This window comes from Bison bison, unplaced genomic scaffold (assembly GCF_000754665.1).
Source record: "Bison bison bison isolate TAMUID 2011002044 unplaced genomic scaffold, Bison_UMD1.0 scf7180017864355, whole genome shotgun sequence".
In the NCBI taxonomy this organism is placed as follows: domain Eukaryota; kingdom Metazoa; phylum Chordata; class Mammalia; order Artiodactyla; family Bovidae; genus Bison; species Bison bison.
The window spans coordinates 1-13,600 of record NW_011494927.1 but is presented as its reverse complement, the minus strand read 5'-3'; the positions used below and the strand labels follow the sequence as shown (position 1 = coordinate 13,600).

Genomic DNA, 13,600 nt, shown 5'->3' with positions numbered 1-13,600 from the left:
AAATCATATCCCTTACAGTGATTATACAGTGGAAGTGAGAAATAGATTTAAGGGCCTATATCTGATAGATAGAGTGCCTGATGAACTATAGAATGAGGTTCGTAACATTGTACAGGAGACAGGGATCAAGAGCATCCCAATGGAAAAAAAATGCAAAAAAGCAAAATGGCTTTCTGGGGAGGCCTTAAACATGTCTGTGAAAAGAAGAGAAGCCAAAAGCAAAGGAGAAAAGGAAAGATATAAGTATCTGAATGCAGAGTTCCAAAGAATAGCAAGAAGAGATAAGAAAGCCTTCCTCAGAAATCAATGCAAAGAAATAGAGGAAAACAACAGAATGGGAAAGGGTAGAGATCTCTTCAAGAAAATTAGAGATACCAAGGGAACATTTCATGCAAAGATGGGCTCGATAAAGGACAGAAATGGTATGGACCTAACAGAAGCAGTTCAGTTCAGTCATGTCCAATTCTTTGCAGCCCCATGGACTGCAGCACCCCAGGCTTCCCTGTCCATTGCTAACTCCTGGAGCTTGCTCAGACTCATGGACATTGAATCCATGATGCCATCCAACCATCTCATCCTCTGTCGTCCTCTTCTCCTCCCACCTTCAATCTTTCCCAGCATCAGGGTCTTTTGCAATAAGTTAGTTCTTCACATCAGGTGGCCAAAGTATTTGACCTTCATTCCTTCCAATGAATATTCAGGGATAATTTCCTTGAGGATTGACTGGTTGGCTCTCCTTGCAGTCCAAGGGACTCTCAAGAGTCTTTTCCAACACCACAGTTCAAAAGCATCACTTTTTTGGCACTCTGATTTCTTTATAGTCCAACTCTCACATCCATACATGACCACCAGAAAAACCAGTTTTGACTAAATAGAACTTTGTTGGCAAAGCAATGTCTCTGCTCTTTAAAATGCTGTCTAGGTTGGTCATAGCTTTACTTCCAAGGAGCAAGTGTCTTTTAATTTCATGACTGCAGACACCATCTACAGTGATTTTGGAACTCAAATAAATGAATAAATAAATAAAGTCCTTCACTGTTTCCATTGATTCCCCATCTATTTTCCATGAAGTGATAACACTGCATGCCATGATCTTAATTTTTTGAATGTTGAATTTTAAGCCAACTTTTTCACTCTCCTCTTTCACTTTCATCAAGAGGCTCTTTAGTTCTTCTTCTCTTTCTGCCATAAGGGTGGTGTCATCTGCATATCTGAGGTTATTGATATTTCTCCCGGTAATCTTGATTCCAGCTTGTGCTTCATCCAGCCTGGCATTCTTCAAGATATCCTCTGTATATAAGTTAAATAAGCAGTGTGACAATATACAACCTTGATGTACTCCTTTCCCTACTTGGAATTAATACAAATTAATAAATTTCATTTCAGATTTATGAATAAAAATATTTTAGAAAATGAAGAATAGAAAGGAATTTTCCCAGCCTGATAAAGAGCATCTGTATATATACTACAACTACCATCATACTTAATGGTGAATTGTCTCTAAGATTGTAAATGAACAAGTTAGGCCAGTCTGAATTTCTCTTCTGCAAGGTAACCTAAATTACAGCTATTGCAAAGGTAAGAAAATGAAATAGAAGATATAAAGGTGAGACGAGAAAACAGTTAAAAAATATATCAATGTATAGATAGAATCATTATAAAGGTATATATATTCAGGACATTAAAAATAATCCAATATACCTACTCAGTTAATTTAACAATGTCACAACATACAATGTCAACACAAAATATCAAAATTATTTATGCAAAAATAGAAATTGAAATTGAAAACAAAATGCTATGTAAAATGCTAGTAAAAATAGGAAAGTTGAGGTATAAATTTTTAAAATATATACAGGGTAGGTCCAAAAGTTGATTCTATTCTTTCCAGAAGTTGTTGGAGAAATCTGACTAAACCTTTTGGCCAACTCAATATAATTATATCATTTTGCTTTACACTTGAAACTAACAGAAAATTATAAGCCAACTATACTTCAATAAAAACATAAGTAAAGGGGAAGATATGCCCCCAGAATATTTTAAGAAACTGACAATCCTATTTTGAAATTTATATAGAAAGATATTATTTTTAAAAATCTGAAATAGAAAATCATTCTCCAAAAAAAGAAATGATTCTACCTAAATTCAAGACATACTATAAACTTCCCACTAACCAAGCTGTGTGCTATTGAAACAGAATGTTGATTAACAGATCTAAATGTATAAATTTTCTAACAAAGCTATCAAACTAATTCAATGCAAATATGTATATATATACAAACACACACATATATTTTCAAACAATATTGGATTAATTGGATATTCATATACAAAGAAAAATAAAGAACCTCAATCACTCCTTCACACTATACACAAAAATATTCATGGAAAATAAGTCAGAGAACTGGATGTGAAATCTAAACATAAAAATTCTAGAAGAAATGTTTTTGACCTTGAGGTAAAATAGTATTTATGAGGTACACTATAATAAACATGAACTATAAACAATATAAAAGAAGAAGAAGCCTGTTGCTTTCCTGTTCATCAGATGTCATCCCTTTTAAAAAATAAAAGGAAAGCCACAGACCAGGAGAAAAAAAAAGTTTGTATATATATTTAATTATATATATATTTTTTCATAACATTTTACATACAAATATCTCATATGTATAATACAAATGACAATATACATATACCCAGACTACATAAAAATCACTTATAGCAAGAAATAAGAACCCAGAACTCAATTTTTAAATTGCGTGAAGAACTTGAAAAGAAACCCCTCCTGCAAAAAGAAGACACACTCATAGCAACCTTTTTAAAAATTCTCAACATCATCGGCCACTAGAATAACTTTAAAAAGTAATACAAAGTGGCCATAATCTGAAAAAATACTTGTAGTTTGATTTATGGCTCCTTTCTCATGCTTTAGATATCTCTCCGAATGTTTATTTACTATTGCCTTGTGTTCAATGCTGATCACCATATGGATCCCAGAGATCAATTATCTGGATTCTATTAGACTTTCTGTTTATTTCCATTGCCCTCAGAAGAATGTGGGGGAAATTTAAAAAGTTTTTATTTCAGGCACTTTGAAATAGCTTCCAACAATATTATGCCCTCACTGATCTAACTCTCAAGAAATCAGTACTAGGTTTTAAGAAAAGATTTAATATTTATAAGAAAATAGAAATTCTCTTTTCAACATGAGTGCATACGTTATGTCACAGGTCCCCATGCTGGAATTAAGCCATCTTTTCTAGCCACGTGTGATTAAGTTTTCTTAGAAACCCAGGTTCAGACAGAGAAAGGGGACCCACACATTTTGTTTGAAAGTCCAAGGAATACTGAGTCTTTTCAACTGACTTATTTGAAAAGACTCTGATGCTGGGAAAGATTGAAGGTGGAAGGAGAAGGGGATGACAGAGGATGAGATGATCAGATGGCATCACCGACTCAATGGACATGAGTTTGTATAAACTCTGGGAGTTGGTGATGGACAGGAAGATCTGGCGTGCTGCAGTCCATGGGGTCACAGAGAGTTGGATACAACTGAGCGACTGAACTGAACTGAACTGCAGGGAATACAATTCCCCACTCAAGAATGAGTGTTTCTCAGGTCTGTCTCTCCAGAATACCTGCTTCCAAGGCAAATCCTTTCTATCAAAAGAGATAATTAATTCCTGGGAGAGAAGACAGATTCTACAAGAAAAGTCCTTGGACTTTTGTGGAAACTGCTTTAAATATCCTTGCATCACAGGTGAAAATTTTTTGTTGTTGTTGTTATTTACATTCTCCAGAGCAAGGTTCATTGAAGTTGGAGTGACCCTTTTGAATGTGTTTCCACCACGCATTCTGCCTTCTGCCTATGGGACGAAAGCCATCTACAGATGATCATTTCTCCATAGTGTTCTGAGTGAATCCATTCTAAATTCAACTTCCAGGTTTTCTGTGAAATTTTTTGAGGCTGTAGGCTAGAAGGAAAGATTTAGACTCATTAAAAGACTTATCGACTGTGAGACTGAATATTCTGTTTTGAATATATCATATTTTTCATGTTGAAAGCTATTTAGCCCAAGAGGAGGTCGATTTGAAGACAGGGTTATTTCTGAACACCCTCAAGTATCATTAAATAATTTAGAACCAGAAGGTAAGCTTTTCAATAGAGCTGGTGCTTATTAAAGATTGTTATTTACCATATACAGTAATCATCATATTGCAACTCTCTTTAAATATTGTAATAGAGCATTTCATCTTCACCCCTTTCTTCAAGAGGTAATTAATTGGTAAGTATCATTAATCTAAATTGAGGATGAAAAAATTTGAGGCTCACAGAGATAAAGAAATTTATAAGATCCAGCTTACTAATACCAGATACTCTTCATTTACTGTGAGATACTTATTTAATAATGAAGACTGATCATGACAAAGCAAACAAAATTTAAAATCACTGTACACACAAAAAGATATAATGTGAATATTAAATCATAACCTGTTTATTTCAAACACAAACATGAAGAACTCTTCCTGGGATAAACCGCTGTGCCTAATATGGGTCTCTGTGGCTTCTTTAAAAGTAAAGTTCAAGATGATTCTTCCTAAGTTTAAAGCATGGTTAAATGTTTCTCTGTATTATTGCTCAAAATGTCGATTTTCCCCTATTCCTGGGTGTACAGGCAAAAAAAAAAAAAAAGTCAAGGTCCTTTGTGTGTCCTGAAGTGTGTGATGGATATGTTCATAAATGTTTCCTCAATCACTTCTTATAACAGCCTGTGAGGTGGTCATTAATATTCTCACTTGATTTTAGAGGAAACAAAATGTAAGGTGCCAAGAAATATACCTCAGATCATGAAGTTGCAAGTGGGGAAAAACAAGATTCTTACCTTGTCTTTCTGATTCTCAAACCAATTTGTTTTACCACTGGGGTTGTCATTGTCCATACTTTTCAAGAGAGTCTGTGGGATTATGTTTTTGATTGGAATTGGAGAGAGAAGATAATTGGAATTGAAGAGAAGAGGATAAGGTAGACCTTCAATGAAAGAAGTGCCACATGGCTATCAGTATTAGAGTCTTACCTCATAGCTCAGTCAGTAAAGAAGCTGCCTTCAATGCAGGAGACCCAGGTTGAATTCCTGGGTCAGAAAGATCCCCTGGAGAAGGAAATAGCAACCCACTCCAGTAATCTTGTCTGGAGAATCTCCTGGCCAGAGAAGCCTGGCAGGTTATAGTCAATGGGGTCGCAAGAGTTGGACACGATCTAGTGAATAAACCACCACTATCAATAAGTTATACTGTGTGTGTATCTAGTGTTTGTGTGTGTATGTGTATCTGTGTCTGATGATCAGTTTCCTTCATATATACTTGCCTCTGATGTTGAATTGAAATAACTATAGTTATTATGATCATATCAAAAGGAGTTTAGTAAGCATTGTTTATTATGACAATGTAGAGCATGGGTTAAGGATGTGGAGGAAAAAAATCCAATCACGCTTCTGTTATTTATTATCTGGTTGATCTTAGGATTCTTAAGTTCTCTATGCTTCATATTTCTTAATGTGAGAAATAAGCATAAAATGAGGGTAGCAATCATCTCATAAGTTTGGGTTAAGAATTAAAAAACAAATGCCTACAAAATACCTGAGAGTAAAGTAAGTGTTCAGGAAGTTTACAGTAATAAGATTTCTATTATTACTGTCATTATTAACATGATTTTCTGAGATTGTTTCTCATCTGCAAAACTAATGAAATAATAACATCCACACAGGTTGCTACCATGCCATGCATATGGAAATCAACCATTCAGTTCAGTTCAGTTCAGTCACTCAGTCGTGTCCAACTGTTTGCGACCCCATGAATTGCAGCACGCCAGGCCTCCTGTCCATCAACAACTCCCGGAGTTCACGCAAACTCAGGCCCATCGAGTCTGTGATGCCATACAACCATCTTGTCCTCTGTCGTCCCCTTTTCCTCCTGACCCCAATCCCTCCCAGCATCAGAGTCTTTTCCAATGAGTCAACCCTTTGCATGAGGTGGCCAAAGTACTGGAGTTTCAGCTTTAGCATCATTCCTTCCAAAGAACATCCAGGGCTGATCTCCTTTAGCATAGACTGGTTGGATCTCCTTGCAGTCCAAGGGACTCTCAAGAGTCTTCTCCAACACCACAATTCAAACCATTAAAAGTATGTAATTAGCTATTAAAAAGCTGTTGGATTTATTTATTTTTTATTACTTTTAAATTTTTATTTATTTATTTTTACTTTACAATATTGTATTGGTTTTGCCATACATCAACATGAATCTGCCACAGGTGTACATATGTTCCCCATCCTGAAACCCTAAGTGATGCATGCTTGCCCAGTTGTGAATGAGTTCAGACTCTTTGTGACACTATAGACAGTAGTCCACCAAACTCCTCTGTCCAAGGGATTCTCCAGGCAAGAATACTAGAGTGGGTTGTCATGCCCTGCTCCAGGGGATCTCCCTGACTCCGGGATCGAACACGAGTCTAGATGCATCTCCTGTATTGCAGGCAGAATCTTTACCACTGAACCACAAGAGAAGCCTGGATTTGGGCGATATCCTTTATTAAATGTATTGCAGTAGTTCCTGTATCCTTTCGTTACTTTCCCATGAGCAATACCCTGTTATACTTTGTCAACAATTACAACTAATCTGTTGCCAGGGGTTCTTTTCTCTGGTTTCTATCTCCAAAATGAACCTCAAGCCACTTCATTCAAGACATACAAACACCTTTACTAGAGTTATACCCAAGAAACCCTCTTTTTGAATCCCTCTCTATCTTACACTCATATTCTCAATTACTTGTGCTGTCTTCCCATTTCCTAACAGTAAAAGTGAAATTCCTTAGCTTTGAATTCACAGACTTTGCATGCGTTTTCTATCCTTCTTTTCAGTCTTCGTTGCCACTGTACATGAAATCTACTGAATCACATTAGGTTGTGAGCTATCTCACATGGTTAAGGGCCTAGAGATCATCTCCTGCTTCTGTCTGCATAGGGGTTTGCATGTCTATATATTAAAAATCACCTTCACCCAGGAGAGAATTTGAATAATCTTCAAAAGATCAGAAAATTTTTTCTATCTTAAAAATATTAAAATTCAGAACTCAATAGAATCTAAGTATTTATTATTTCTTACATTGACACTTAATTTAAGGTTGAGCTAATAAATTGCGACTTTTTTCAGGTAACATAATTAATAATAATATAAGATACATGGATAATGCAAACAACGTGACGGAGTTTATTCTACTGGGACTCTCACAGAATCCAAAGATGCAGAAAATCATATTTGTTGTCTTTTTGGTTGTCTACATCGTCTCTATGGTAGGAAATGTGTTCACAATGGTCACCATCATCACCAGCCCATTATTGGGGTACCCCATGTACTATTTCTTGGCCCATCTCTCATTCATTGATGCCTGCTATTCCTGTGTCAGTACCCCTAAAGTGATAATAGATTCCTTCTATGAAAAGAAAACCAGCCCTTTCAACGAATGCATGACCCAAGTCTTTGGGGAACATATATTTGGAGGTGCTGATGTCATCCTGCTCACTGTGATGGCCTATGACCGCTATGTGGCCATCTGTAAGCCCTTGCACTATACGACCATCATGAATCGGCGTCTGTGTGGGCTGCTAGTTGGAGTGGCATGGGTGGGGGGCATTATTCATTCAACCATACAGCTCCTCTTCATCATCAGTTTACCCTTCTGTGGCCCTAACGTCATAGACCACTTTATGTGTGATTTGAACCCTTTGCTCTATCTTGCCTGCACTGACACTCACATTATAGGATTCTTTGTTCCTGCCAACACTGGTTTAATCTGTCTTTCAAACTTTCTCCTCTTGATCGGCTCCTATGTGATCATTCTGCGCTCCCTAAGGGCCCATAGCTTACAGGCTAGACGTAAGGCCCTCTCCACCTGTGTCTCCCACATCACAGCAGTTATCCTGTTCCTTGTGCCCTGCTTATTTGTGTACCTGAGACCAACAGTTACTTTACCTGTTGATAAAGCAGTTTCTGTATTCTACACTATGATAACTCCCATGTTAAATCCTTTAATCTATACTTTGAGAAATGACCAGATGAAAAGTGCCATTAGGAAACTGTGCAGTAGGAAAGTGATTTCAGGTGATGCATAAAATGTGCCTGGAACCCAGCATTCATTCAACTTAAATAAAATCCAAAGGACATTACTGCTGACCTCAGCCAAGAATACCTATGAGATAAAAATAAAACTGCAAATGATTGATTCTACAAGGAGAGGAGAATAAATGGAGTCAAGGAAAGAGAGGAAAAATATAGCCTTGGGCTACTGTTTGCATATTTGAAAAGCTCTTCCAAAGTAGAGTCTAGTTTTACTGGTTCCATCATTGTATAAGGATTCATAATCTTTCATCATAATAAAAGAAAGTAAAATAAATACTAAGATTCAGTGATACTCAGCAGTAAGCTTTTTAACAATATGGAAAGGTAGGCACTACTATCATCCCCATTTTGCATGTTGGAAAACAAGCAGTAAAGTGTTTTTTCCCAAACAGTAACATTGAAGAACCAGTAACTAGAAAGTAACTGACCTCTCTAACCATGTTATTAATGGTTGTGATATATATAGCCAGGAGATGATGATAGAAGTGTAGCAAAATTATAACAGTTACTATTTATTAATACAGGAATTGTTCTGAACTATTTGTGTATCTTTCTGTCCATATACATACAAATGTACATACATATATGTATATATTTATACTAAGCAACTGAACTGAACTGAATTGAACTGACATCATTCTGCTTACCGTGATGGCATATGACCACTATGTGGCCATTTGTAAGCCCTTGCATTATACTACTATCATGAACTGGCAGGTTTGTGGCCTTTTAGTAGGAGTGTCATGGGTGGGAAGATTTCTTCACGCAACCATACAGATTCTTTTCATCAACAAATTACCCTTCTGTGGCCCTAATGTCATACATCACTTTATGTGTGATCTGAACCCTTTGCTTGATCTTGCCTGCACTGATACCAACACTCTGGGCTCTTTGTTGCTGCCAACCGTGGGTTTATCTGTCTGGTAAACTTTCTCCTCTTGATTGGTTCATATGCAGTCATTCTGCACTCTTTAAATGCTGGGAGCTACCATGGGAGATCCCACCCATGACAAGGTCATGTGGAAGAGATCTGATGAGCAAGGTGGATCAGAACTCAAGGGACCCCCTGGATCTGCTCGAGCATCTACCCCAAAACCAGAATCTGTCGTCTTACTATTTTGTGCCTTTCACCAACTCTTCTGACATTAACAGGGAGCAATCCCCGACCAGTTGACTCTGGAAAAAGTCAACTTAGGGCTTTAGTTAATAAGTCTCCTGGGCATGATAGGTGTGTTTCAATTCAAACACCTCTGATGATTTTCTAGCTTGCCTGACAGGTTTATCCAGACTCTTGCGGCTATGCATGTGATTGTTCACAGCTTCCCAACCTTGAGAGACATGGGAAGCCTAAAACATTCTAAAAATGTAGAGCCTTTCAAAGAGTTAAAAACTATTAGAGTAGTGCTGGTGTAAGATTTCATTGCTGAGCCGATGCTTGCTGCTAAGTTCCCATATCCCTTATCCATTGTGCACCTGGGAGTGCATTAGTTAACATAGTTGGAATGTAAGAAAAACAAGGAGTAGCCTTGAAATTAACCATATCAGACCTTTGAGCTAATTGGTCCTTTCTGTGTTGTAACTCGCTGCACCTTTGCTCTGTGAGAATGTAACTCTGTTTAGCACTTTCCAAGGCTGACATAGATTAGAAATATAAAGAAAAAACACTTCAAGGGAAAATAAGTTTTCTGGTTGAGCAGCCTTTATCAAAAAAGGGTCATAAAATGTCCACAGGCCTCCAAGGCCAGAAGATAATGTACACAACATTGTTTATGGGAAAGGTATGCAGAAAAAATCCTGGTTTCAATAAAGACAAAACAGATGTAATGTTTGGGCTGACGCTGTATGACTTTACATCTTTCATTTCCCTCTATGTACAAGCCAAGGTATAAAAGTTCCTTTTGAAAGTAAAGTTATGGGCTTCGCTCACTGAAGCTTGGTCTCCCCGTGTCATTCTTTTTTCCTTTTCTCTCCTTTTCTCTCTCTGTTCTTCTTTCAGGATGACTCCTTGGGGCACAGGGGCTCTCTGAGTTCACTTTTTTGCCTGGGCTTCTAAGACCCGATTGGGAAGGCGCCCTGTGTCTTCACCGGGGAGGGGGCGTCCTGCGTCCTCACCCCACCGAGAGGGCGCCTGTGGCCTCTGTGAACAGAGCAAGTTCTGTGCCAGGAGCTTTATTGGCTTTCTGTGTAAATCAAGGAAGATCAAGCCTCTGTTCTCTCCGCTTTGCTATCCTTTCGCCTATGCCATCATCCTGAGGGTATCCCTGGATCCTGCTGGGGCTGGACCCTGGCACTTAAAAACCCAGAGTTTGGAAGCTCAGCAAAAAGCTTTCTCAACCTGTGTCTCCCATATCGCAGCAGTTGTATTTTTCTTTTTACTCTGCATATTTGAGTACCTGAGACCAGCAACTGGTTTACCCATTGATAAAGCAGTTGCTATATTCTACACTATGATAATGCCCATGTTAAATCCCTTAATCTATACCTTGAGAAATGACCAGATGAAAAATGCCATTAGAAAATTGTGTAGTAGGAAAGTGATTTCAGGTGATCAATAAGATGTGTGAGAAACCCAACATTCATTCAACTGATGCAAGGATCAAAAGGATATTCTTTGTAACTTAGGCTAAGAATACCTGTGAGACTATACCAGTTACCATTTATTGAGACAGGTATTGTGAGTGACTATATATCCATCTTTCTGTCTATATACATATATATGATATTTTTATATAAATTGGCATATATACATTAGTTATATATACAATAGTATAGACAGATAGATAGATAGATAGGCACACACCTTTTTTATTATGCATGGTAGCAGTTTAGTCACTAAGTCATGTCCGACTCTTGCAACCCCATGAACTTTAGCCTGCCAGGCTCCTCTGTCCATGGGATTCTCCAGTCAAGAATACTGGAGTGGATTGCCATTTCCTTCTCCAGGGTATCTTCTCCACCCAGGGATGAATCCACATCTCTTGCATTGGCAGGCAGATTCTTTACCACTGAGCCACCTGAGAAGCCCATACGTGTTCATTACATATAACTAAATTCTTTTTTTTTTTTATTAAATACTCTACAAATGTGTACACATTATTGTTGGTGGTAATTGACAATAACACTATGGTATGAAACTACTTTAGAATGTAAAACAAAACACCAATACAGTATACTAACGCATGTATATGGAATTTAGAAAGATGGTAATGACAACCCTGTATGTGAGACAGCAAAAGAGACATAAATGTATAGAACAGTCTTTTGGACTCTGTGGTAGATGGAGGGAGGGGGGTGATTTGGGAGAAAGGCATTAAAACATGTATAATATCATATAAAAGAAATAATATGAATTAAAAAAAAGGTAAATGACAAGTATTACATTATTTATAAATTTTCTTTGAACATTAAGTATCATTCTCCATTGTTCATATCACAAACTTAGGGTCAGAAAGCCATCAGTAAGAGTTGTGATTTCAATAAAAGAAAAACATTTTATTATCAGGTATTTTCTCAGGCCATTTCTCTCACTCTTCTTCTCCTGGGACCGCTATAATGTGAATATTAACATGCTTGATATTGTCTCAAAGGACTCTTAAACTGTCCTCATTTCTTTTGATTCTTTTTTGCCTGTTTGTTTTCTGTTTGGCTGAAGTGATTTCTACCTCTCTTTCTTCTGACCCACTGATTCATTCTTTTGTCTCATTCAGTCTAGTCTTTATGCTTCTAGTGTATTTTTCATTTCCATTATTGCATTCTTTAATTCTGCTTGGCTGGTCTTTATATTTTATAATTGTTTGCTAAAAATTTATGATTTCTCACTCTGTACATTCATTTTCCTCCCAAGTTCTTTATCTTTACTGTCATTACTCTGATCTCTTTCATCGGTGGGTTTCCTATTTCCACATTACTTTGTTGTACTTCTGAGGTTTTATCTTGTGCTTATGTCAGAAACATATTCCTCCATCTTGTCTAAATTTATATTTATATTTTTATGTATATAGTAAATTAGTGAGAATTCTCAACCTTGGAGGAGTGGTCCTCTGTAGAAGATGTCCTATGTGTCCCAGCAGTGGACTCTCATCTCATTACCCAAGGGCTAGAAGCCAGTGGTGTCAGGATCGTTAGACTATAGCTTCCTTGCCTCTGATGTCATCCCCCTGGTAGGTGAGTCTAGTCTAGAGGCTCCTGTAGGTTTCCTGGTGGGAGGAGCAGGTGCCTGATGACTGGTGGGTCAAAGTAGGACATGGACCTCTGATGGGCTAGGACTATGTCTAGGAGCAAGTCTAGAGGTGGCTGTGGGCTCGTAAAGTCTTTAGACAGCTTGTCTTCTGTGTCTTCCACTCAGTTTGTTGTTCAGTCTGGGGTGTCCCAGCAATGGAGGCTATAGGCTGTTGGGTGGGGCCAGGTCTTGGTGCTGAGATGTCATTTATGATAGGTTCCAGTTTGTTCTGCAATTACTCATGATTTTGGTGTTTTTGTGAGAGGAGGTGATTTTTTGAGGATCCTTTTACTCCCATCTGGGCAGCTCTCCTCAAATAAATTTGATCGATAGAAATATAGTATATGGAAGTCTAGAAGTGCCAGATAAAAGAGATATTTAGGGATGTTGTAGAGAGAGGGTGTGAAACTTCTATGCGCATTCCAGGTGCAATGATCCCAGCACCTTCAGCTGGGTTCACCAACTCAGAAGACCATTACACAAACACTGCAGTAATTGCTATTGCAGTCAAAAATCTCATTTGGTCCTAGACCTGGGGCTAGTCCTCCAAATTTATCAATTCTAACCCATGTCCCCTTGTCAAAGTCTATTGAAATAAATTTAGTAAAATGAAATGAGTTTTCTTGTTCTTATTTATTTTAATTTCTAGGAAATTGCAAAGTTCAGTGTTTACATGTCATGCTTGAGGAGGGAGATATATGTGTGTGTGTGTGTGTGTGTGTGTATGAATGGAAATTTAATGATTCCCTCATAAAAATAATTTTATCTACAACACCAGCATGAACACACACAAACACACACCACTACACAAGGGTTTAAGATTATATGGATTCCAGAGGAATGAATGAATGAAGGTAGAAGTTATAAAAGAAAATAAAACAAGCTAGTAGCTTGTTGGAAATGTGAAGTAAGTTAATGGAATAGGTTATACAGAAGTTAAACATGAAAAAATACTTAGAAGGTTTTATGTGGCTCAAAGTTGTTCAGTCCCTGTCGTGTCCAACTCTTTGTGACCCTATGGACTGCAGCACACCAGGCTTCCCTGTCCTTTACTATGAGTTTGTTCAAACTCATGCCCACTGGGGCTTCCCAGGGGTCACTAGTGGTAAAGAACTTGCTTGCCAATGCAGGAGACATAAGAGACGTGGGTTCAATCCCTGGGTCGAGAAGATCCCCTGGAGAAGGAAATGATAACCCACTTTAGTGTTC

The 13,600-nt window shown here is 37.7% G+C and overlaps 1 protein-coding gene and 2 pseudogenes across 1 annotated transcript; 2 read left to right on the top strand and 1 right to left on the bottom strand.

Moving 5' to 3' along the window:
* The window catches only part of LOC104999596, a 15,861-nt pseudogene extending 10,921 nt beyond the window's left edge, over positions 1-4,940 (bottom strand).
* A 2,295-nt stretch (positions 4,941-7,235) lies between these two features.
* Positions 7,236-8,165, top strand: LOC104999595 (olfactory receptor 4C46-like). Its single transcript, XM_010855157.1, has one exon. It carries the CDS (start codon positions 7,236-7,238, stop codon positions 8,163-8,165), a length of 930 nt encoding a protein of 309 aa, XP_010853459.1.
* A 634-nt stretch (positions 8,166-8,799) lies between these two features.
* LOC104999594 lies at positions 8,800-10,716 on the top strand (annotated as a pseudogene).
* Positions 10,717-13,600: the final 2,884 nt, after the last annotated feature.